The sequence below is a fragment of the Empidonax traillii genome, unplaced genomic scaffold, assembly GCF_003031625.1.
Source record: "Empidonax traillii isolate 1590-97213 ecotype Southwest subspecies unplaced genomic scaffold, ASM303162v1 scaffold114:size1751661, whole genome shotgun sequence".
NCBI lineage: Eukaryota > Metazoa > Chordata > Aves > Passeriformes > Tyrannidae > Empidonax > Empidonax traillii.
Genome location: NW_020955307.1, coordinates 1087053 through 1113813, shown reverse-complemented (window position 1 = coordinate 1113813; position 26761 = coordinate 1087053). Strand labels below are relative to the sequence as shown.

The following is a 26761-nucleotide window of genomic DNA, read 5'->3' as shown; positions in this document are numbered from 1 at the left end:
TCTCTCTTATAAAGGGGTTTTACATGTTTATAAAAGTGTGTTAAACATTGGTGAAGTTTATTTTATGCATTATGCATAAAAGTTCTCATTAGGATTTAACAAAGCAGCTTGCAGAGAAAGATTACAAATAAAATCTCTGTATACAAAAACGATTTGGATGGTTTAGCTAGATGGTTCTGACTAAAAAAAATTAACATTTCACTTACTGTTCTCAAACATTCAGAGAAAGGAGAAAACAGCAGTAACTGAAAAGAGTGAAATATGTGTTGTTATAGCAGTGCCTAGTAGGATCACTATTACAGAGGTTATTTTAGTATTTCCATTATAAATCCTCTTTATTCAGTGTAATATCGTGGTAATTTCAAGTCACATTTGGCTTTAACTTGACAAATAATCTGTCAACACAAAAATTCAGTTCATTTATATGTATATGTGCATTTATTCTTACATGTGCACAGACTATATCATGTTCACACGTGGCCGATGTATAGATTTAAAAATAAGCAATGATTGTAAAGCTACTCTTATTTTTGGTCCAGTTTTCCTAACCATCACCTTAAGGGAGATTACAGATTGGATTTTCAGAAGCACTTAGCATTGTCTTAAATGGTCACATTTAAGTCAATGTAAGATTCCTGTGACTTAAATTGCAGTAAAGTTAGGTCAATGCCGTTGAAGTCTCACTGCATCCTTTCTCCAGCTCTGTTTAGGTGTGCAGCTCTAGGTGTGTGGTGTTGACACACTTATGGGCATAGTAACATTTTAGTGGAACTTCAAGGAGATTATTCAGAGCTCTTTTGTTTCTCTGAACGTTCCCTGACAAGATAGAAAGCCTAAAGCACTAATCTAGACACCTCTATTAGATGTTTAGTTGATTCAGTTGGGGGAAATTGTTTTCCTCTTTAAAAACAAACTTGAAAGGATGCTTTTATGTTGAATCTAAATAAAGAGAGAAGACCCATTAAGAAGTGAAGGATGCCAAAATAAACATGGATGAATGTCATGGCTGGAGTTATATGGCAGTAATATAAATATGAGAGGTGGAGGTATCAATAAGCATAAAGAAGAAATTTGTTGACAAATAATAAAAAACCACACTTTTGGCAGCCATACTTTTATTTTTATGATGCTTCATGTTCCGGGTTTTTGTCCAGTTGGATACCCCCTTTTTTGCCTTATTTGCCTCACTCGCATCTGTGCCTAGTTAGGAAATTATCTGTCGGGTAATAGTATTTATACACTTTTTGCAAATCAGAACAGAACTCCAGAGATCAGGGAACTGGAGCACCTCTGTATGAGACAGGCTGAGAGAGTTGGGGTTTTTTAGCCTGGAGAAGAGAAGGCTCTGGGGTCACCTTATAGCACCTTCAAGTACTCAAAGGGGCCTACAAGAGAGCAGCAGAGGGGCTTTTTACAAAGGCTTGTAGTGATAGGACAAGGGGGAATGGCTTTAAACTGAGTTTGTACAGGACACTGAAACCTTTGAGTTTGACTTTCTACTTCCTGAATGGAAGACTCCCTTCTGTCCCTTGTGTCTCACTGCTTGGTAGTGAAATAAAGAGCCCTTCCACACATTACAAGTTTAAAATGATCTGTTAATTTAATTAATACAACTTTATTTGTCCTTGGTATCTTAAAGCATATTGTATCATAACTCAATATTTCACTTTGGGCTCTGTTGCAAAGATCAAAAACATTACATGGCTAAACTTCAAAGCAAGAAATCCAGAGAAAATACTTTCTACTCAAGTGACTATTGAAATACATTTATCACAGGTGCAGATGGCCTGGCCCTGAGAGAGGCTTATGAGATTTTTAACCTTAAGAACACCATTCGTATCTAATCTGGACTGACTACTAGCTAAACCTCATCCTAACTGCTCATCTGAACTGCTAGTTAGGCTAGCAGTTAGTTAGGCTCATCCCATCTGCTCTGTGGCCTGCAGGAAGCATTCAAATCCAGTATTCAAGTCCAGTTTCTGCCACTGTTCAAGCCCAGCTGCTTCACTGGCTTCTTATCATTGGCCACTCCTTGCACTTTCCCAGCTATGAGACATTCCAGGATTTTCTGGGATCCCAAATATAATTAATAGCGAGGACTGTATAGTTTATGATTTGTATGGGATGCCAGATTGCTGTGAATTTCCATGGAGCTGATTGTCTGTCATTCTGTGGAGAACTATTGGTCTTCAGAAAGTGCCATTCTGGCTACTTTGCTTACTCTTTAAACAAAATGTACCTGCTGGAACTAGGATTTTAGGTACCTTTCGGGAAAGTCTGACCTGCAGGACTAGGGAACAGTGGTGTCTATCACAGAACCTTTCATTATCCTGGCCAAGTGCAGTATAATTATGCAAAAGGACACATCTTTACCATTCATGCAATCATTTGCTCCTTTTGTGCTGCTATCAAGAGAACAAGTAGGGAAGGAAATTTACTTCGTGTGTTTCTCTTTTCAAGTTTTCTGAACAAGAAATTACAATGCTTGGTAAATAGAGCAGGTCCTTTATACTCATTATGGACTATTGTGTGAAAATGCTTTGCTGACTTCAGAGGAAAACCCATAAATTTGTTAGATGTGTTTTGCCAAGTGTATATTTGACCCAGAGTGAAAATTATTACTACAGAAGAGATTTCTGAAGAATAAATGTGAGTTATATGTTATTTCAGCTATGGAAATTGCAATTTGGGTGGCTGTTTGATCTGACCCATAACATAATAAATGCGCATGCGCACGTTAGAATGACACAGGCTCAGCAGGCCAGGATGAACAACACAGATAGAGTGTGCTAGTGTTTGTTACCTGTAGGTAGTTTAATTTTCTTGTTTCTCCACCCCCTACAGAATATTGTACATTGCTTTGTTTCTCAGCGTATATGAAATAATGATGGTTTAGTAAACCATTTATGGTATTTTTTGTATGATTTAGGATGGAATTTCATATGCTTACTAGATCAACGCTTGACACAATAAAAAAACAATGGGGGATTTTTCTTTAGTTTTCTGATTTCTTGACCCTTGAGATTGCTGAAGGAAAAACAGTCTCTAGTATAAATAGAGATAACAGCAACAAATTGAGTAACAGCTGCTGAAGAACTGCTCCACTAACCATGCCGAAGAGATTTTTCATGTTCTTGCTGTGTTTCTTCTTTGGCCTGTTCTGCATGGTACTCATGCACTGACATCAGGTGATCTAGGCATTGTGATGTTCTGAGGAGCTGCTGGTGACAAGGGCATTTTCAGCCATGTATTGAGATAGTCTTTATGTCCCTTTTGCACTGCTGGCACAATACAAAAAGAATGTAAAAATATCTGAAAGAGATGTTATTTTGGTCTGGTTTTCATAAACCAGAATTGCATTCTCTGCTTTAACCATTTTATCTTTATGTTTTGTTTCTTAGTTCTTCTGCTAATCAGAGATTTTTGTGTTTTGCAAAAGAGGGGAACTTGCAGCAATCAGTGTTGTGTCTTGCAACATTTTTAGTTTGTAAAGTAGAATTATTGCCTAACAAAAAGCAGAAATTGCCCTCAACTACTATAGGCTAGGACATCAGCGGTCAAATGAGGTCTTGGCAGCTTGCCGTAGAGCAGGCTGCCTAAAATTCTGGGTAATTTGTCTCCCCCACCACCCCTTATCTTGTAAAAGATCCAGTGATCCTTACCAAGCCCCAAACCCACAAGGAAATAGGTTGGTAAAAAATCCAAACATGAGTACATTATGCAATTGTTGGGCATTAATTTTGATAATATCATAATCACCTTTCTGATTGCACCACAATAAATAGAGACTCAGAGTCAAAAATAGCAAAATCTATTTTTTCCTCTCTTTGCAGGGATGGATGTGTGAGAATGATTTCTTTATAGAAACTTACAATTAAGGAGAGGAAGTGATGAGGTGAAAATGGGCGGATACTGATTCTGCACCAGAGGTTTTTAACACTGAAGTACTGCTTTTCATTTGATGCTCAAGAATAACATTTTTTTGGAGGGGAACTGACACTGTGTAACTCAAGTTAATACATCTAAGCATGTCTTAAATTGCATTCCAGTGAAACAACGGTTAATGGTGTTTACATTTGTAGCTAGTGGTATTAGTAACGAGGTGAAGATGAAATGCAGCTCTTCTGATCAGAGAACAAACTGTATTCACTAACAACAGAAGGAACCGAAAGATAGTTGTAGGCTCATGATTCTGTCATAACTGGTGTATTGTGCCCCTGTAACAGTAGTTTTGGTTCCACAGACCATTTCCATCAGCATATTTAGTAAGAGATATCTTGCTTACTTCCACATCCTTCCTTTTCTGGACAAAAAATAAGAAGAAATCCAATACATGGATAAAATGCAGCTAAAATGTAGTACTCTTGACTTTTTCCAGCAGAACCTGTGAGCTAAACACTGCTGGATCAGTCTAAGGTGACCCATGGACTGATTTCAGATTAGTAAGTGCTTCTTAAACCAAGAAGTTGTTGAACTTTAGGGAGACAGCTTTTGTGTCACTTTCCGCAGACTGAATATGATTTGTCTGTACCATAGGAGCACAATTAGCTGGAATGTATTCCAATGAACTGCACCCTGGGACTATTACAGGCTTTTGCCTTATATCTCCTTTTGCCTTGTATCTAGTAGGTGACATAAATGCTAAGCTATCTGTTGAATTAAATAGGGTTAGGGTTGCCTCCTGGTTTATATTACAGACCACCTACCTGATGGTACAGAAATCAGTAGCAGCGTGAATGACTTGGTGAGCAGAGTTGCTATTAAAGCATTAATGGCTTCTATCTGTAATCCATATTACACGATGATGAGAAAAGAGATTAATGAAAACAATCAATGGTAATTTCTGTGCCTTTACTAAATAAGAATCAATTTATAGTTTTGGTGTTGAAATCAAAGTAATGTTAAGTCTTAAACTAGAACCAAAGGTTATGGGATTTGAATGATTTCCTCTGCATATTGGTCTCTTAATCCAATTGAAGTTCCTTCCAAGGCTGGAAAAATTTTCAAATGAGTCAAGTTCTCTATAGCATGTAACTTTTTTTTAGGAAAGGAAATACCTAGTTATTTTAACAGCAAGAACACCTATCTTGGAAGTAGCTGATATTACTTTACTGTCTGTAACCTGCAGTAAGATCATTCTAGATTTCAAGAAAAATGCTGCAGAAATCTATTTCTTATTTTATTTCTACTGTTCTTTCGAACGGCAGTTTGCAGAATGCATCTGGGTGTACAGCTAATGACCCATGAGCAATAAGCAACTGTTTAAGTAAAATGCACTATGAAAAAGCTTTTACCAAACAGCATTTTAATATTTTAAATAGATTTTCCATTGCAGGCTCTTTGTAACTGGATTAGTTCTCTGATGTGTTCTGACAGAGCTGTTGTTAGGGATACTCCATTAACTTTGTCTGTCATCTTATTTTCCCCAGTATCTGGCATAACACCCTTATATTTCATAATTTGTATTGCTATCAGTGCTGATTTGTAAATGTGCAAATTATAATTAACAACGGCCACTACTTCTATTAAATATTAAATCATTCTTGCAGCCTATATTTTCCACAGCAGATGGAGCCCTGTGGTATGCAAATAGACTTTCCTTAAGTAGTCAGCAGTTTTTACCAAAATTTTGGCTTTAAAAATGCCTTCTTTTTTTGTTTGCTGTATGTTTTCTGTGGCATTTAGGTTAATATTTATTCATTGCGGATTCTCTTTCTCCCCATAAGAATTTCATGGACTATTACATTCTAGCACTGAGGTTTTGTTTCACTTCATTAATAGCTCCTTAATCATATAGCTTGCTTGTAAAGTACAAATGCTTGTTATTTGTACTTATGCTGCAGTATTGCATAAGAGGCATTTAGTTATATTTTAATATGTATAGCAGAAGCAAAAATGCTGGGTACACCAACATAGTTTTTAATTTGAAAACCAATTTATGTGCACAGTTTTTTCCCCCAGAATAAGCAAAAGCATTTATGGTTTTATATTGTGTCTTAAACATTCCATTAAATGTCATCAGCTGATTCAGGAAAATGTATTGCAAAATTACTAGAGAACTGTAAAATGTGTAAATGTAATGAATGCTCAGGACATAGAAAGGATTGAAAGTCCAACATTTATCAGGTAACTATAAAACAGCAAGAAAATTGATAGAACGTTACATTTTCTAATGTGTAATACCTTAAGCATGAAACTCTTATTTTTGGTGTTTACTGCTGTGCTGTTTTATTAAAGAACACTGATCCAGAGTTAACATTCCTTTCTAATACTGAGAGGAATCTGAAAGGCAAGCAGCATCATTCACTGCCCACCCAAGCAATTGCAAATGAAGATTTTTCAAATGATCACCTCTGAGATTGTATCCTAAATAAGGGCAACCCAGTTTTTTTCCACATTTTTAAATGGACACAGAAACATAGAACTCAAGGACATTAACTGCCACATTAACCAAAGAGTTATGAAAACTTCATTGAGCGAACATTTCAGTGAGCTGAAGTGGCCTCAGTGATATAGAAATGAATTGCAACAAGTTAGGGTCTTGTATTCCTGCTGTTTTAGTAGGAGTTGGTATTAACATGCTAAATGGGATCAGCAACAGTAAGCAACTGGATTGCAGTATCCTGGAGTCCATGCTGTGAATGCACATTGATAGTGTGATACCTCTCATAACTCTGAGGTACCATTTAATCAAAAGTATTGATATGTTTTAAACTGAAGTTTTAAGTCACGCTGGAATGTAATTCTGGGCTCTAGCTCTCCCAGCTAGTCTGAGTGGGAGAAGCTCTGACCATTCAGATACATCTATCAAGAAGGTAGTTTTTAGGTGTATTTCATAGTAGAAGGAATTTAGATAACAGGATGGAACCTTATGCTAACCATTTGGGAACAGTTATTGTAATTTGAAAGATATTGTTTACACAATGAGACAGTAAAAGACATGCTTCCTGTTCATACAGATTTATCAGCTTTATTGTTAGTCTTAAGAAGAAATGTGATTTGAAGGGTGCTGTTGGGTCGGTATCTTCAAAAAGGGAGGGTAAGTTTTAAAGAGTAAGCAGCAAGCAGAGCAGAAACTGCTATAGGTGTGCTGTTTGACAACCACACCACAGAATGGAGAAGAGCACAGGCAGACTTTAAACCAGTGGAAGTGCTAGCAGCAGTCAGCTTGTGGCAGCCTGGAATTGTGTATGGGTTGACTTACATGTTAACCGAGTGACTTAGTGTCCACAGAACTTGGGCTTGATAGAATGGCACATATCAGCATTTTCATCAATAGCCTTCAGTCTATGCTTTCCCAGAAATCTGCTTTTACATGCAGAGGATAGTCTTGATGCTTTCATGTAATTTCTTACTGCAAAGGGAGGTTCAAGGAGGCAGGAATTTGACCAATTTATTGAAATGAAAAGTGTCCATGTACATTTATGTATTACAGAAAGTTGAGTTTCAGAAAAATTTCAACCAGAGTCAGGGTAATACTTGATGCGTACAGTGTATTCACTGAAATACCTAAAGCATGTCCTTGTGAAAGGAACTTCATAGGAACTTTCAAAGTATGTGCACTACAGAAACGTTTGTGCTGTGCCTAGGAAATAGTTGTTTCCTTGTCTTTATCTCCTTATAATGTCACACTGCAACTGCTGTTCCCCACATGCACAGCAGGGAGCTAATCCCTCCCCCTGCCTGGAACTCTAGAACAACTGGCTGGTGGTTCGACTCTGTCTGCACAGCTTTGCCCCTTGGCTTTTGGCATCAGCCCTGCTCTTTGAGTTCACCTGTTTAGAGTTGTCAGCTTTTGCAAAATGGGCCTGACCCTTTTCATGCGTGTAGGGCACTTTATACTGATGATTTGGTGCCTTTCAGTGTAATATGTAATTGATGCAGATGTTGGACTGTACACAGATACAACCTTCCAGCACACTCCTCTCCCTCTGAAGGCAAAGTTCTGGTACACAACACCTCTGAAAATCTGACATGTAGTGGCTAATGAAAGAATTGACAGGCAGTTGAACATCTCTTAATATCAGATAAAAAGAAGACATTAGGGAAGAGAGCCTACTTTCTTGAGGTTCAGAAACACAGTTGAGTCAAAGCCATTAGACTATCCCTATTTAGAGTCAGAGGAAATCTTCTCTGGAGAAGCTAAGATAAAATGAGTATGTTTCAGTCATTGATATCCCACTTAAACCTTGTTTAGAGTCTGTCTAAGGAGGAACTAATATTTTGTCTGTGAAACTGTGGTATTTTTCTTCTCTAGGAGTAGCTAGTTAGGAGTATTTTAATGATGTTGAACAATTTAAATGACTGTGTTTCTTCATTTCTTTCATGAAATCTCACTGTTCTCAGTGTGGGAGATTTGGATGTTATAAATTCTCCAGGAAGCACTCTTTAAATATCAATTTGTGTATCTTTTAGGCTTAAAATAAAAACATTGGTAAGGGTTGTGCATCACTACCCTTGAAATCAGTCAGTGTGTTTTGGGGAATAGTCAGTTATGTGGGATCAGCAATCTACAGCAATCTGCAATGAGGAGAAAGAGAATCAGGACTCCTGAGCATCTGTTCCCCCTGCCCCCTGCTCCTCAGTCCTGAGACTCTGTTCATTCTTGGCTGTGCAGTGATTGGAAAAGCTTGGAAAAATCAGGACAGATCTTACCAGTTGTGAGTAGTAGTGGTGAATGTGAGAGAAGATGGTCATTCCACATGGCCAATTCCACAGGAGATTCACGGTCTTAGGAGCCTCAAAAACTCAGCATTAGATCTTCTGTTTGCAACTGGACCTCAAAGGGTCATGTCTGTAGTGTGTGTCATGTCTGTAGTGTGTGTCGTACTGTGCCTCCACATCCTTGTCTGTTCTTATTCTAATATGAGAACTTTGCTTCTCTGCACAGAATAAAATGATGGCAGTGTTTTGGCTTCCTTCCACCCTGCAAAGCAAATTCATTTGTTAGTCTTCTGTTTCTAAACTAATGTATATTGGCAAGGAGAGCAGGCTGTGGACTTCCAGCTGTTTTTTTCAAGTATATGTTTGCGGTCCTATTGTACCTTTGCATGAACAAAAAAATGGAATATCTGGGGGAAAAAGCTAGTGCCACAATATTTAGAATTCTGGGACTCATAGGGTAGACCAGAGCAGATCTAAACATAAATGTCCTAAATTTTTGAGTTTTACAGCTAAATCAAATACAATTGAAATGAAACAGGCTACAGTATAAAAACATTTCGTTGGACTACATCAAACCATAATACAGCTGACATGGTATCTGGCATTCTGATCTCAAAGGCTGAAATTCTTGTTTTTGTAACTGTAGTTATAAAAGCATAAAACAAAAAAAAGGAAAAAAATATAGCATAAAGATGCTATTTACAAACAGGACAATTTTATAGTGGTGTGGAATTTTGCACCTGGTAGTAGTTCAGTGAATGTGAACTTTAAAATGTCACCTTTCCCTGAGAAGTAAAAAGTGAGAGTGAAGTGCCCAGGCAAAGTGCATCCAGAATATCAGTCACGTGAAATGTTCTGAAGTGTAGACAAACTATTCATTGTTTCATGTTGGTTAAAGCTACGGGTTTGTTCTAAGTGACAATGGTAATGAACTGTGTTGAGATTCAGAAGACTTCACAAGGGCAGAACCTTATTATTCCTTGCCTTGGACATACTATTTGAAGAGTTTCTAAAGTGGCCTAGATTTTGATCAGGAATTTTCAAATTTGAGAATCTCTGAGCTCTACTTAAGGAGTGTGGTTGATGCATCTGTGGTAAATTTTATCATACAGCATTTTTTTTTAATTAGATTGTGAACTCTCGATGACTTCCTGAGAGTAAATTTTCTTGAGAGGAGAATTAGAAAACATTAGATGAGGAAAAGGACTTGAGAATACTTGTCCAGAAGAGATTGATAAGAGCGTAACTAGGACAGCTGTGAGCTGTGCTTTAAAATTGTAAATGATGCTAGTAAGTGATTTTCACTTCTGATTTTAAATAGTCTCAGAAATTGTCTTCTACCACAGCTTCTTTGAATTAAATTTTTTTTAGTAATCAGAACCACTATATGTGAAGCATTTTGGAGCTTATTACATATGAGGAGAGTGTGAGAGTTGGATTTGCTCAGCTTTAAGAAGAGAAGGCTAAGGGGATATCTTATTGCTGTCTACAGGTACCCAGTGGGACAATACTAAAATACTAGAAATTTTGTATAATTTTTGAAGGCATTTAAATTAAGGCAACATCAGTTTACACTTCCTTTACCTTTGGAAAAACTCACATCCGATGAAAAGGCAACTGTTGGGAGACAAGCAGTCAAAAGATTCTTGGAGAGTGGCAGGGATAACTTCTCGATACAGGTATTGGAAGGCCCACCTGGAGTGACGAGCAGCTGGATCTGCTGCTGTCCACTAATGATAAAAGTTTGGTTGAGGATATGGTAATTGGTGGTAGCCTTGGCTGTAAAGACCATGATAGAATGGAGTTCAATATCCTGAGAGAAATGAGGAAAGAGAGTGGCAGAGTGAAGTCTCTGGACCTCAGGAGAGTCAACTTTGACTGGTTAAAGAAACTAATGGTCAGATCCCATGGGAGGCAGCTCTGAAGGGGAAGCATGCCCGGGAAAGGTGGCAGGTTTTTAAGGATAGGATCATCCAAACACAAGAACATCCATCCCAATACTCAGAAGAATAAGTGGATGTATTGGCTAAGTAGGGAGCTAATGGCAGAGGTCCAAAGTGCAGATGTAAACCCCTGGAGATGTATGCATGGGTTTTTTTCAAGCAAATAACACATAGACTATTTTGGCATAGTGGAAAATAATAGTCCAGCTAATTGGAAGGGTCTGGCCAAACTCTATGGTCTCTGGTGCTCAATTTCTTTAAAATCTGTAGAGAAACTTGGCAATGTCCATCTGCACTTTAATTTCTCTGATGATGTCTCTGCAACATACCAGTCTATGTTATTCCTTAGTTTTGTTTGCTTACTAAGACTATATGTCTGCACCATGAAATAGCAGGTAATGCAAAAATGACAGAGGCTGCATTTCTTACAGCCTGGAAGGAGAACTACAGCAACATGGTGCTACCAAAAAGCCCTCCTGCTGTGCAGAGTTCTTACACATGCACAACTGCCTTGCCATTGTTTTAAAGCTTCTCTATTTTGCGCTTTTGGAACATACAGAGTATGCATACTGTTGAAAGCCAGTTGCACTTGTGTTTTTGCTTTGACTGCTTGACACTGCTGGTATTGTCAGCCATGTGACTTGCACTACTAGCTTTGTAGCATTAGGAAGACACAAAGTAAATGTGACAAATCCTGTAGGCCAAGTACGTGCTGATGGCACTGTTCAAGCTGAATCGTAAGTGCTGTGCTAAAAAAATCAGGATTTGGCCCTACTTGCCCTTGGTACTAATCTTGTCCCCTGCTCACTAAACATTATATGGGATGTAAATGATTTATTTCCATTCATCAAATTTACAAGGTATGCCTATATCTGTGAAACAGATTTTGAAAAAAGATATAGCACAGTTCATAATCTGTATGAAAAAAGGAAAAGCATCCATGTATTAGGCCATCAAGAGTCAAAAGCATAATTTGAAATGATAAACGTATCCATTTTAAGTTACACATTACTTTGCATAGTTAATATCACTATAATTAGTCATAGTTCCTGTAATTTATTGAAAAAGATGCTCAGCCCCTCTAGTGTACTACATTGATGAATGTTGGAAGTGCAACTTTGGAAGCAGGAATCAAGAAAATTAGTAACAGTTGGAGAATTAGCATGTAAATCAATAATATCCTTTCTCTTGCATCTTGAAAACCGAGGGTATACATCACACACTGTATAACGAAAGGGAGGGTAGAAGTTAGAATTGTAACCTCCTTTACATTACTAGGTCTGCTGTTACTGCAAGAGCTGTTTAAAATAATTTCAAACGTTAGAGTAAATCTCTAGTAAATATTTAAACTATGTATAACTAGTCACAAATAAATTAAGCTGATTTTATGCATTCTCTCTAATTAGAAGGGCACAGCATTTGTTGAAACGTGATTAGTATTATTCATTAAGCAAAAAATTCTCATTTGTATCTTATTATCACTATTCTGCATAAACCAACACAATTTGTCATGAACTCCCTCATTTGCTGTATCCTCAAAAAGCAGATTATGCTTATTTTTCATTTGGACAGTGGAAAATCAAGCCAGGTGTTTGGCAGCACCAGAGTGTTCAGGTGTAACTGTGCCAGTGATGGTACATTACTAGCAGCGTGGATGAAGAATGAGGCATGGAGAATCTTGGGACTGAGGTGCCTCGAGGCCCATCCCTTTAGAGTGGTCCTGCTGATGAGACAGGTGGTGTTGTATAGGACTGAAAAAGAGAGAGAAACTTTTTTGTAAAGTCAGCCTTTCACCTTCAAGTGGAAATGAGAGGTGCTTTCACATAGCTGCTGCTGCACTGAAGTACCTGGACATGTTTGTGACTGAAGGCTCTACGGTAGATACTTTTTGTCTTAAAGTTTGCTAAAGCTGTAAAAGGCCGTGTTGTGCACAGAGGTCTCTGTCACTGTCACTGTCTGAGAGGGATTGGTACAATATGGCATGGGCAGTGCACCAGACATAAATATTTATATGTGACCGTGATTGTAGTAGATTATGCAGAATAGCTAATTCATTTTATGCATATTCTTCCTCTTCTTTCCTCTCATTTCTTTGTAAGCTTTGAAGAACATCTCGTTCCATATGCCATATTTGATTCTGCCCTCGTTCACATGCGTGTAAACCATCAGTAACACTGCTGAGCTCAGTGGTGCTGAGTCAGTGTAGGGTGGGTTGGAACAGAGTTAGCAGGCTTTCTACATCAGCTCGCTGATGTTATGGATTAAGAACTATGTGAGCCTTGTGTTCCATCTGCAAGGAGACAGGACAAGAACAGTTTTGGCTGCATAGACAGCTAGATCCAGCCTCTCTGGATGACCGACTGTTTGAATTTTTCACTGTTTTCTTAAACTTAGTTGGTGGTGAGTAGCCCAGTAAGTTCTACACAGCACAGTAAATGGTGCCCCTCGGAGTACATGGGAAGTGAAAGACCCATGTACTTGTTCTTTACAGATCCCTTTTTTGCCTCTAGCTATAATTTGCTTCTTTATCAAACTGGACTCTCACAGAAATTTTACATGGAATCTGATGTCTGGTCTTACATTTGAAGCAAGGAAACAATGAAACAGCCCTGTCTGTGTTATGATAGGGAAATATATTAACACTCTCTCAAGAGGTATGACATGAAATTTTCATCCCAAGATCAAAGCAGAAGAAAAGTGTTGTTTCCAACATAAGCCAATAGCAGTGAAAAGTCCTATGCAGAGTGATAGTGAAAAGGAAAGACTTAGTGTATGGTCATGCTAAAATAATGAAAGCATAGTTACAAACAGAAACAAACCACATCTTGCCACTTGAAAAGTCATTAATATTATATTTCTTTGCCATTGCTCATCTATGTCTTGTCCATGAGTTACTGTGACTCGTTTATTCCATTTTACTGAATGTGTACTTGTGAGTTACAAATCCAGACTATGAATAGCTTAAATAGCTAGTAAGAGAAACAATTACATTTTCTTTCTCTCTAACATGCAATTTTAATTTTCATAATTCTATAAAAATGTGTCCCCCACAATGCAGGCCTGCCAGGAGGCCTGAAATCTGCAGGCTATGGCCTCTCGGGCTCTTTTCCAATGACTCATTTTTAATTTTAAAGAAGCATTATCTCTAGCTAGTAAATTAACAACAGCCTATAGTGCACACACACTGTCATCCATCTGCTTAAGGCTCTTGTCATTTGACACCAGTCTTGTATCTATAGAGTTCATCTGGTATTCAAAAGCTATCAACCCTGCCTCCAAGATAGCCCACCTTCTGGTTCCAGGCTAGAAGAGTGACTCTCCATTTCCAATTTTAATGAACACATAGCTAGCAGCAGTTTTTCCATTAAGGATCTGTCCTTCTTAGAAAACAGACAGTGTTGGAGTTACTTGGATCCAGAACTGCAAGTGTTTGTAAAAGAGACTGAACTACTTGGAGAGCGTTTCTTAGGCTGCCTGACTTCTGTTTCTGCACTTTTTCTGTCAAGCAGAAAACTCAGCGTTACCTCCCACTTGCAGTACATTGGACATTAGTGTTTATACCCCTACATTTTTGAGGAGTGGAACAGCCTATCAGATTAAATTCTTTATGATGTCTTTTAAATTATCAACACCATTTCAAGAGAGTTTGGGAAAATATAGGTAATGTCAAAAATCTCATGACTGATATGAATCCCTCAAAGGAGAGAAAGCCGTCGACCTTAGTATATCCAAACATATGGTTAGAGAGGAGCAACAATTTCAAATTTGGCTGTAAATGAGGTAATTTGTATTCTTGCAAATAATTTCTACATATTCTGATGTCTATTGATAAGAAGAGATAAGGATTTCACAGAGAATTTTGTCTTCTTGACAAGCTTCAGTCATCATAGGATAGAACAAGTTCACAACACCTATTGCTTCATCAAGGTTAGGGAGCTTATTCCAAGAGTAATTGAAGAAAAGGGGCTTGTGTTCTAGACCCAACGGACATAATGTTTTTAGATTTTCTTTTCCAGATTATGGTAGATGTAGCTGTCGTGGACATAAGTGAGAAGAACTGACACAAGTCATATGAAGTCATAGTTAGGGATGAAACATAGGTGATATCAGCATTTAAAAAGTTAAGCAAGGCAGGGAAGATAGTTTATCCTTTTATTTCCCTCTTCCTCCAAGCTTGGAAAGTTCCATCTACGCCATTTGTTTATTTTTTTTTGGTCTGATAATTCATGCATTGAAAAAAATTGTCTGGTTTAATGGGGTTTGTTTTCACTGCATAGCTCTTAAAAAGTCTCTTTTATTCATGTGTCCTTCCACAGGGTTGTGGTGTCACGGTACCTGCAAAAAAACAGAGGATGTGATCGATGGTAGTAACTCTGCTTTTGCTCACACTAGTATAACAAACAAGTCATTAATGCTTTAAGTTGTGATAGACCCACAGTGATATTCACATCTGTTAGTTGAAGAGTGAGGCTGAGAGAGAACCAAGAGACTTAAGGAAATCGGGCTATTCTAAACCTTGGTGTGAAAACAGTGTAGTTCCATTTGTGTGAACTCCTGCTGAGGACCTGTGTCTTGTTTCACAAATTTAAGGTTTTAGCACTCTGCCATCAATCAGCAATATTTTTTTCTGAGTTATCTTTGAGAAAAGGAGTCTTTAACTGGTATTTCTGAGACTTCCTTTTGAATAGAAAGCCTCAAGTTATTTGGAGGAATATGGTGACAATTTAACAAAAATAATGTTAACTATATATATTATTTAATAACATTCTCAGTTGCATGTGTCCTTTTCTTGTAATTTGTACGAAGAATACAAGCAGTATTTTGAAAATAGTTTTTAAAAAGTACTTTAAAATTGTTGTGTTTGCATCAAATATGAAAATGCCCTAGATTAATAAACATTTGAGATTATTTTTGATTATTATTTATTTGATTTTATTTCTGTTGGGTAGTGTTATATCAAATGTTTAAGTTCAGTACATAATGAGATAAAATAAAAAGCTCCTTATGCTCCATCTTTGTAATATGTGACAGAGAAATGGCTGTTGATTTCTACTTTTAAAGAAAATAAGATTTGCATGTAAACAATTTAAAATAAAGCATGTAATTTGCTTCCAATTATATATTATATAAAGCATTAGTAATGGAAGCAAATTAGGCATGATTTTTATTTATACGTTATCAATCGGGAAAATTGGCCCTTCACCAAACATAGTCCTCACTCTGCAAACATTTGTTTATTTCCTTACCTTTAGGCATCTAATTAATCCTCCTGAAGTCAGGGGGACAAGTTCTGTGATTATAGTTTACCAGCCATAACTGTCTACAAGTTTGGAGCTCAAACAGAGACTTAAACTTGCCCTGGAAAGCATACAGAGCAAATGCAATAGGGTGCCAAGGCGACACTGGGGTTGCAGAGCACTGTGCAAAACTTCTGTGCCAGATACACTGGGAGTTTGTCAGACTTGGCTTTTGGTTGTGAAGGCTGAATAGTTGTCCAGTACCCTTCCCTAGGTAAGCAGGCAGGTGTTTATATCTTCATTTTACAAATGCAGGAGGCGGTTTGCTGAAGGCTGCAGACTCGAGAACCTGTTACTGGAGCAAAGGTTAGAACAGAGCAGCTCTTGGTTCCTGATTCTGCATTCAGTTCACAGCAAAATGCCATTCTTCAAGAAAATTTGTGGAAATATGTACATAAATTATAATTATAAACATGTAGCTTATTGAGTCCTGTATGTATGCACTGGTAGACAATGAGTATTAGAGGAATAATAACTAATCCTGTCGGATGGTGTGCAAGACTCCTTACAGTGCTTTAGAAATACTAACCCATTCTGTAAAAGATTGGTTCACTGTATAGCTCTTGCTACACAGAACTGCATCCCCAACAGAATTAGGTATGCAGTACCTGATTTTCCCTGGGATCTTTCATGTATTGTTTGTATTATTTGTTGTCAGTTGTTTCATTGGAATGAGTTTATCAGGCAGATAATGGACAGACACTGTATTCTGCTTTTCAATTTATAAATAAACAAATGACATTTTTATTTGTTAAAAGTGGAATATGGATGAAAGATAAATTCTAAATTTCTATTTTTGTGGGTCAGCATTGTCTATGTAGATAATAGCACAGTATTATTATAATTATTTCCATGGTATGAAATGCTGTTGGGTTTGGGTTTTTTTAAAATACAAACACTTACCAGACAAGGCAGTGATGTCATCTGCTGCCTTTGCCACTTGGGTGTGATGGTACAGGATAAGAAGTGAAGGGGCTTCTGATGCAGAGGCCACTAAGGCTGTAAACAGGTTTCAGTGGAAGATGTATCAGGCCCAAAGGGCAAAGGCTGTCACTGAATAACAGTGGCACCTGATATACAGAAAAGAAAAGACTGGAGGGAGCTCTTGGTAGTGAGACAGCTTTTTAGGTATTCCATCACAGAATATTCTAAACACATTTCCAGAATGTTACCTTTACACATGAGGATTTTTCTTTTTTGAAAACATTTTATGGCTATCCAAGTACCTTATAGGAGAGAAGAACTTAAAAAAAACAAGGTGTCTTCAACCCCATCTTTTGTAATCAAATCTGCTTCAGTCTAGCTGAAAATTGTATCTGCAAATTGTCCTATATATCAGCCTATCTTGATTTTTTTTCCCAGCTGTCTGTATGGGTAAGTGCAGCAATAGTCATAAGGTGTATGCTCAAGAGTTTGTGAAATCTTTATAGAAATTATAAAGTACAGCATTGAATTTTAAAGACTCAATGTAAGAAGTACCTTTGCTAGTCCATTATTTTATTGTTAGCCAGATTTTCTTGTAGGAAAATAATGCTTTAAAAATGAACCCATGGTATAGGCAGCTGTAATTTCATAACTAACGAAGTATGCATTTAGTATTTGTGCCATTATATATTCAGTAAATAATACTGACTATCAAGGGTACCAATTTAAAAAAAAATCCCAAGAAAAAAGTGTGGAAAGATATTCTGTAAATGAAAAGAATACTTTACTGTGGGAGAAATGACTTTTATAAAGAGAATGAAGAACAAAATAATGCAAGGTAATCTAAAAGCCTTCATCTCAACCTTTGTCCCCTTCATTCTTTGCCCAAAACTCCTGGTCTGTGCATTCTGAAATCTTTCCTTTCTTCGAGCTCTCAGAAGCTGATGGTAAAAATCTACAATAGCTCCTTTCTTATCCTTCATATACATTTCAGAAATACAGGTCATTCCTCCAAACTGGAAGTCTCTGCCTGCCTCAACCACCTCCCAAAGCTACCATGCTGCCAATTTTTGCCTACTTATATGATAAGAAGGTTAATGATACAGCCATTGCACCCCTTCTGAAAAATATTCAAATATTGTATCTTTAGATTGAGCTACAGCCTCTGAGTAAATGACGTGTTTAGAGGACATCAGTCAGAGATAAGATTGTACTTTGGATCTTAACTGTTTCTTTTCAGCTCCTGCAAGAGTCACACAGATTTGGACAATAAATGACTTAAGATCTCTAGATTGATGACCCTTTCTCTAAGAAATACCTTTGTTTCCAGCATATTTCCCTGTGATTCAAACATTTTTAGATGTTTGGCTTCATGGAAATAAAAATTTAAAGCCACAGATGCCTATCCATAGTTTATCAAGCTATTTTCAGGCTTTCCTTATCAAAAATTCAAATTAGTTTCTTTTGATTATGTTTGAAATGCTGCAGTAGTAGGATGGAGGGAATTGAACTAGGCATTCTCTACCTGGAGCTTTATCCTTGTTTTGGCAGAGAATTTATGCCCTTCAGTCTTTATTTAGGATCTTTGTTGTCCATTTCTCTGCTGGAATCTTTAACAATTTTTGTAATCTGAAATATGTAGCTGAGTGATGAAACAAGGCTGAGAAAATACTATTTGGAGAGAATGGCTGAGTGCCTTCCATTTCTGTGATGTTCAGGACTATATATCTGTATTTTAATCAACTGCCTGTAAATGAATAAGCATTGTATGATTAATGAAAACTGCTGGTTTTAAAGTTATGGTAATATATGTATGTTAAAGATTTAGACTGTTCTGTGTAGCTGTTCAGGTTTGCTATTAATATGAGCAGCACTGCACTGAGTGGGGACTGTTTGCTGTATTGTCCAACCCTCACCTTAAGGAAATGTTCTTTTACTCAGTGATGGTACAAGGATACTCCAAAGTTAAGTGAGCATGATTCAACTTTAAACACCATGCTGTATTTCCAATTAACCATTAAGTGTCATTTACATAAACCCAAATGTTTTGATAGAAAAAGCAATTGCTGTAGACAGAAAAAAATTCAGACTTCATACAGATCAGTTCAATAAGCAAGAGTTCTTGACGTGTTATAAGGCAGTGGCTTCCCAACTCTTGGGACAAATGGCAGTTTGATCGACTGCCAGTAAGTGAGGTCATACTCGTATCTTTTTTATTTGTTTATTTTTAATTTGTGGGTGAGGACTGTGCTCATTAATGTGAGGAACTCCACACTAGTTTTAGCCAAGTGTTACTATATTCTATATAATGAATTGTGTACACTTGTATCCTTTTCAGACAGTAATCTAATTTTCCTTGGAATTGCATGAAATACTTTCATTATTTAATTATTTTCCCAATCTGTACTATTTATATTTCTGGTACAAACCTGAATTTGATTACAAGTATATAGTAGACGCTTTGTCCTTTCTATGTGGAAGTGAAATTGTTGCCCTTTTTTTTTTTTGTTTATTTGTTTGGCTTTGTTTTGACAGGTAAGAGGAATAATTGACCAAGCAAATGGATTAAAGTTATTCTCTGTATTTGGGGATTTATAATGAGTCCAATGAATTAGAAGTACTGTAGACCATTACACCTTTATGTTGTTTTCTGGTTTTACCACAGAGTAAAAAATATTTTCATTATGTATTTTTAGCAAAATCAGTAAGTTTTGTCTTTGTTTCTTATTTGTTAATAGTGGCATGGCCCTTGCTTTTCTCCTTCAAATTTTAGTGGATTAATTATTGAGTTTATTAGAGAAGTCCTAAGAAGATCTGTTCTGGTGGCAGACAGATACCAGTGGCCTAATGCCTTGGCCACAAGGCTGAGCAATATCGGATTGCTGAGGCCTGTGACAGTTAAAACATCCAGATTGTGTCTGTAAATGTTTTCACTTTTGAAAATGTAAACTTTTAGCGCTAATGCTGCCATTACCAGAATGTTGCTGGCATTGCTCCTGTGTTAGAAGATAATTACTGGACTTGTTCCTGACATGGAACATTTCTTTTTTTCAGGGAGGTGGGTGGACTAACACACTGAGCTCACTGCTGAACTGCTGAACTTGGGTAAGTTCTGTTGCCTTCGTTGGTACTGTGTGGCTTTCAAAAGATGGAAAGAGTTGATGGAGAAATCATCTGTGTAGTTCACATTACTAGAGAAATTTGTTTATTATACTTTGCACTAAGGTTGTTCCTATTTTTGTGTGCCTGGTAAACAGTTTGATTTTTGATTGCCTTTAAGCCTTTTCAGCTGACCTTCATGGAACTTTTTATTTTGATTTCTACCGAGGTGTTTTTTTAAGTTATTTCCTGCTTTGTCACTCTGTGAAAGCATACAAAATTCACCTTAGCTTAGAGGACTGTCACAGGTGCTCTGAACCATCTAACACTTCATAATAAATGCATTTCCCAGATAAAGACTGAAAAATCTGTTGAGGGTCTTGGTGTATCGTATTTCTACCTAGATGGAAAGATAATACTTTAGATCTGACCTATAACAAATAGAAAGAAAAAGAATTGCAGTGCTTCTTTACCTAGTCATGTACACATTTCCCACCTTTCTGTCCTAGCATTATGGCTGCTTCCTTCATCCTTTCTGGATCTTCCTCTGTAATACAGATGATCCTTTGTGGTGCCCCAAAAGCATTATTTTGCCCTTAATGAAATGCCACACTTTCTTCTACGCAGTGCAGGACGGTCTGTTTGGAGCTTTGGTGGACTGCCAGCTCCATTTGCTGTGTGGAGGGGAGGAAATGCACAGAAGTACGATCCTTTTCAAAGCTTTCACTCCCTACAGAATGTATTAATAAGTCTGAAAGCAGCTGTGGTTGCTCCATCTGTACAAATGGTACATCTGAAAGTGTAACCATCTCTCTCCATGCCATGAGTTTCAGTCTCACTACCTAATTACAGTTCGTTCTCCAGACTATGGCAAAAATGAAACTTAAAGAGCAAATCAGAAAATTTTAGAAAGCTAGGAAATGAGAGAAAAATTGAATGACTGTGAACTGGACTTTCATTACTCCTTGTTTCTAACAATATGCATAAAATTGCAGAGAATAAAGTAGAAAACTTGAACTCCCATAAAAGACATTTTTCACTATATATATGGTTGAGGTAATGTGAAATACCTGTTTAAATATGCTCTTTCTGTAGTTTCTTTGTCATACCTCTTGATATCAGCAACATCTGCAATGGAATTGCAATGTGGATCAGTGCAGATTATCACCAGTTAATAAAGAGTCAAATGTGTGTTTTAGGTAGCTCAATCTCTTCAGTTTCTATGGATAATCTACTCATATGTTTTCAATAGAAACTTACATTAAACACCAAAGCTATGTACAACATGATATGTGAATGACTTTATTGCTGCCATAGCATTTGCTTGTCCAAGATCAAATCCTACAGCTTGGCCTCCTCTTCTGATCTGAGCTACAAACATTCCTGGTTTATTTAGCAGTGCTCTGAAGAATGATTTGAGTGATCATTTTGACACAGATCTCACAAGAGGAGTACTCTTAACTTCATGTGCATCCCTAAAATCAAGAAGAATAATATGAAATTATTCAGTTCAGGGGATCATTCCTTAAACATAGATTCTCAGAGTGAATGGAGATCATGAGGGGATCTTTCCTCTTGGCAGTGTTTTGTCGTGCCATAAAAAAAAACCATCAAAATTTCAATAACTTCAACTGGAAGTTTTTGGATGCACTGCTGACTCATTAATTGTGAACTGTAGTTTTCAGAACGATCTCAAAGATGTCCAGAAATTACAACAGAATAAAAGGAAACCATATTCCCCAGCCCCAGAGGCAATTTTGAAAATATAATTCTAGTTATTATTGGATCTTATTAACAATACAAAATTTCTACCTTACCTTTTTTACCACAAGAAATACTTTTTCTGAGAGTACTGTTTCTGAAGATGACATTTATCCCTGATTGATTGCCTTTGAGATGGTGGCACTTCCCATTTTATGGAAATACTAGAGGACTTTGAACACGGAGCTTCAGAAAGGCTCTAGGGATGAACAAACAGATAGGACACCAAGGCCTACAAGGGTGCAAACTGGATGAATGAAACAAATTATGAAGGGTTTGAATGGGGGAAAGATGTCATGCCTTGGTCCCTGCAAGTGTTCCCCACAAGGCTACTGCCTTTGTTTAGTTCTGAACAACAAATCAGCATTTGCTATCAGCCCAGCAGCCATGATGGAGCCAGACCCAGCGGTTTAACATTTAGTTAGTGCCAGTTTTGTTTTTTATGTGAGCCCTCGAAGTGCTCTCACAGTAAGTGCAAACACTTCAGGTGAATATTGTAGAGACAAACAACCTGCTGGTTTCAAGGAAGTGCTTTTAGGATGGGTTTTTTGTGGTAATCTGTGGACCCAGACTACCTGATAATCAGCGTTTTGAATCAGTGTAACTTTCCCTTGGTACCCAAAAAGATTTGCCCTCCCACCTGTGTTTAAAGGCACTTGGAAAAATTGGCTGGGGGCTTCTGTAGAAATGTCACGTACAGAGCAAAGCTTTTTGTATTTGTAGTGGTAGCAGGAGCAGAAATACAGAAGTACAGTATTCCTGTATTTCTTAGTAGTTGGGTTCTTAATTATTTTCAGCAATATAGGAATTACTAATAAAATCAGTAATCGTTGCATCTTCAGTGGTGTGTGTTTGTAATTGCTGGTATCCTGTGTGTGAGCAAAGGACGTATTTGCTCTTAGAGCAGCACAGTGTGGTTACAGCTGCCTAAATCCACACTGCCTGTGTGTGCAGCTCCTCTGGCTCCCCCAGGAGTGGTAGGGGATACAAATGCACGTGCTCTTCAGGGATATGTCAGGACACCATAACACAACATCTCACTGGGTTAGGGGGCGCTTGGCTACGTTCCATGCGCCTGGAATAAGAAAGGAAAGGAATGATCAGACTCTGTGCTGTGTTGTTTGCAAGTCTTTATCTTTGCCAGGACATAGAAGTTATCAGAACTCAGTGGACTTTTTGTGGGCACTGAGTCTGAATGTGGAATAATTCAGTGTGAAACCAGAAGTACCATTGCACAGGCATTGACAATATGGAGCAAAATACACTTAGATTAAAAAATAAACAAGATCAGGAGTTTTTCTTGCATACAGTAGGCCTAGGCATTTCAGAGGTGAAAATAAGCAGATTTCTGAGATTGTGAATGCAAATCATGATGGAACCATTTGAATTCACAGAATGAATAAATAAAATAGCCCCCAATAAAGCCCTGCTTGAAGGACTGAACATGCCAGTAGCAAGTTCTGCTTCGGACTTCAAGAGATAAAGTACGTTCAGCATGTGTCGGTGAGTGTAATTTATTCAGTGTCATTGCCGTATCACAACCTTCTGTTTGATTTCCTTATAAACTAATAATTTCCTGAATGAACTAATACTGCCACAGCCACTAGTACCTCTGCCTTGTAGAAGTTTTTTATTGTTGTGTATGCAACTAAATTGAAATATCTTTCACTTGAAATATTGACTTTAATATCTCATTTGAAAAATTCATGAAGCCTTTGATGTTAAATCCATACTCAATTTAGCCAAATGCCATTAGAATATGCAATATGCCTGAATACAGAGAGCATTATTGTCTGTGTTTCTGCAGAAGAATTACATTTTATGACTGTAACGTCAGGATCTTTTTTGGATTTGTTCATGAAGAAAAGAAAGGGAAAGGCAGAACATTAGAAGCAAAATGAAAAGTGGTATTGATTAGGCTCTCATTTACCCTCGCTTTACTTGAATCCCTAAATGCATGGAAATAAGGGTTGTGCCACAGCAAGTAACAATGCTTTGTAATGAATGGAACAATCTTTAGAAAATTAGTGTAAACACGTATGATAGTGCACAGATGTTGCTCCTAGTGACTGTCGTACATTTATTTTACATCTCCATTTACATACATCTCTTTATTTCCTAATAGTATCATAATAGAAACATGACAATAGTTAATGATTTCATAAAACATGGAATGTAAAGCTGACAGAGAGGTAGAACATTAATTGAAACCTATAGCTATAATGCATTAGAATTACATCTCCTAAATGACTCCTGATAAAAATATCCCTCTTTCACAGAGAAAGACAAAGACAGGTAAAAAACTAGGCTTTCAGCAAATTAATTTTTTTTTCCAGTAAAACAGAGACTGGCAAATGTTGCAAAATCTCCTGAGTGCTAATAGAATGGTATTTGCCTTTAGTAATTTATGGGCACTTTTCCCCCAGCAATCGATCACATTTGAAAAAAGTAAACTGCATTAACATTTTAGGCAATAATGGCTCCAGAAAATGTTTGATTTTTGTCACTACCAAAACTGATGTCATGATACTTGGTTCTTCAGTAGATGTGGGAGAGCTGAGTGCATCCAGTCTGTAGTGTGTTTATGCAAGTGCCCCGGTCCCACTGAACAAACCAGATGTTAACCAATGTTTTGAGCTTGTTACGTTATCTTAAAACATAACAAGTAAGTTGATGGCACAAGTCAGGAGACTGCTGTGTTATAGTGAAATGAGGTGCTCAGAGGACTTTGGGGTCTATGAGAATTAAAATCACCATGATAAAGGGAGTGAGGGAGAGCTGCTCTCTGCCACCATCTCCTGGCCAGTCTCTGGGACACAAACCACCTCTGCTTCATCTCCTGCCTGCTTTGCCAAGTCTGTTGCCTCAATCGGGAGGACAATCACAGCCCTTTTAAGCAGACTCATACTGGAAAAATAACATATTTTTTAAAAATTTCCAAAGGGCAGCTGGACCTTAACGACCTCATGTAGATGTATATTGAAGTGGACAGTGCAAAATGCCAGACTAAGGGAGCTGAAAGCTCTGTGAATAAATCCAGAGCATTAGTGCCTAGGATTTTATGACTGGAATTAAGGGAAAGTGTTGCTTTGGTCAGTGCTGATGACTCATGTTGTCAGATGGTCCCGAATGCTCTAGAAATATGTGTTACACTGAATGGTGACTGGACGGGAATTCCTGCAGAATATTTATATATTATGAGAGGAAACAGCTAAGTTTCAAGAGTTAACACTTTTTTAATCTCAGTGTTAGTGTTAACAGCTGAACTCAGTGCTTTGTTTTGGGAAGCAGTGTTGTAAGCTAGGTTGAAATTGAGAGTGAAATTAGATTTGAAGTTTGAGACTTGAGGTTAGATTTCTGGTTTAACCATAGGCCTTTACCATTTGCAAAAATCTGTGATCTACAAAAGTGAGGTTAATGAAAGTTCTTCTTCTTACATTAGTGTTATTGTAGATGACAACATAGCACAATAGATTGATACTTGATTTCTCTGTAATTGTTTGTGACAACAACAAACACATGGAATTAATGTACAAACTGAAACTGCTATCCTTCTGATTCCTTTCATTGCTCAGATTATTTCATACTTTTATCTCTTTAGAGCAATGAAAATATACTGTTGGTAGGTCATATGTTAAATTAATTATTACAAGTAAAAATAGATGTTAAAGTGAGTGTCCTACAAATTAATTAACAGTTGATTAGTACAGTTTATATTTTTTCATAAGAAGAAGAGTCATGTATATTCTGAGTAAAAATGGAAATTAAGTATTTCCACATACTGGAAGAAATTTGTGAGTTGAAGATCATGTAAATTTGTAAGTTGAAGATCATGATCTGTATTATGTAGAACCAAATTAATATGCTTGTTTGCGTTTTAAACAAATGTGCAAACATTTCTTGGGGATCTCGTACCCTTATGCTTTTTCTTCAACTGAAAAAAAAAAAAAAAGAACATCAGAACCTCTGTGTCGCAAAAGATTATTTTTTACATGCCAAAAAAACTATGAAGTAGTCTGAAGTATATATTAGGATGTAGCATATAGTTTAGAAGTACCACTGAATCTGATACAAGTGAATAAAAACTTATAGAAGAAATCCATTTGCCATGCCTGAAGACTTTACTGTGAACAGCTTTACAGATCTCATTTTTCAGATCTGAATTTTATTTCAGAAGCTTTGCAATATGCTGACTAATGAAGAATTGTGGGAAAGAACACAAAAGTTGTATCAAAAAGAAAGAAACTTTCAACTGCAATTTAGAAATATCGCACAAATCAGCATGTGGCTGTACACCTGTGCTCACCAAACATGAAAACAAATTGCATCCTTTATTTGGATCACTTGCTCAGTGGTGCTGAATTTCTGACTTTTAGTTTCAACCAGGTAAGATGAGGTGGCCTGTTCAGCCCATGTTATTAAAGAAATTGGTTCACCTATTTGATTTCATGTCATTGTAGTTCCAGCCATTCATTTATTCAATAAACAGTTTGGTATGTTCTGAGAAATAATGAATATTGATTAAAAAATCGATCACTTATTAAGAAACAGTCTAAGGGAAATTGTTTATCCAATCAATTTTAATTTTTGATTTGTTATTTATATTTTCCAATTTAATCCACCCCTCCCTTAGGCTCCCAAACTACCAAGCAAATCAGGAGGAAGGGCAGAGAGACACTGTCAGCAACTGTGCAAAGAACACAAAACCTAATGCATTCATTTCAGATTAGACTGGTGGAAATAGGCCATAATAAAGGAGACTGTGACTGAGAACTGTGGATACATTACCTCATGCACCTTTGGCTATTGGACTGAAACTTTAACTTTTAATAGGATTTATTAGGTTTTCCTACCTATTTCATTAGTCAGTTTTGACACTGTCAAAACACCATGGTTGTATAAATATTACGCTACTTGTCGGCCTCTTCCCTTATCTGGCTCAAACCCCAGTTTGTACCCTCCGGTGATGGGTGTGCCTGTCCTCTGCACCTGCAAGGGGTTGATTGTTTGAGTCATTACCCAGTAACAGGGCAGGCTCTCACAGGAGATGGCTTACACCGGGAGGAGATGCAG

The 26761-nt window shown here is 37.2% G+C and overlaps 1 protein-coding gene across 1 annotated transcript in view; it reads left to right on the top strand.

Moving 5' to 3' along the window:
- Window positions 1-22655, top strand: part of LOC114057102 — a 146723-nt gene extending 124068 nt beyond the window's left edge. The window contains exons 6-7 of the mRNA XM_027882934.1: window positions 19883-19933; window positions 22643-22655. Coding sequence (XP_027738735.1) covers window positions 19883-19927 — 45 coding nt within the window. The 3' untranslated portion in view covers window positions 19928-19933; window positions 22643-22655. The remainder of the gene's footprint in view (window positions 1-19882; window positions 19934-22642) is intronic.
- Window positions 22656-26761: the final 4106 nt, after the last annotated feature.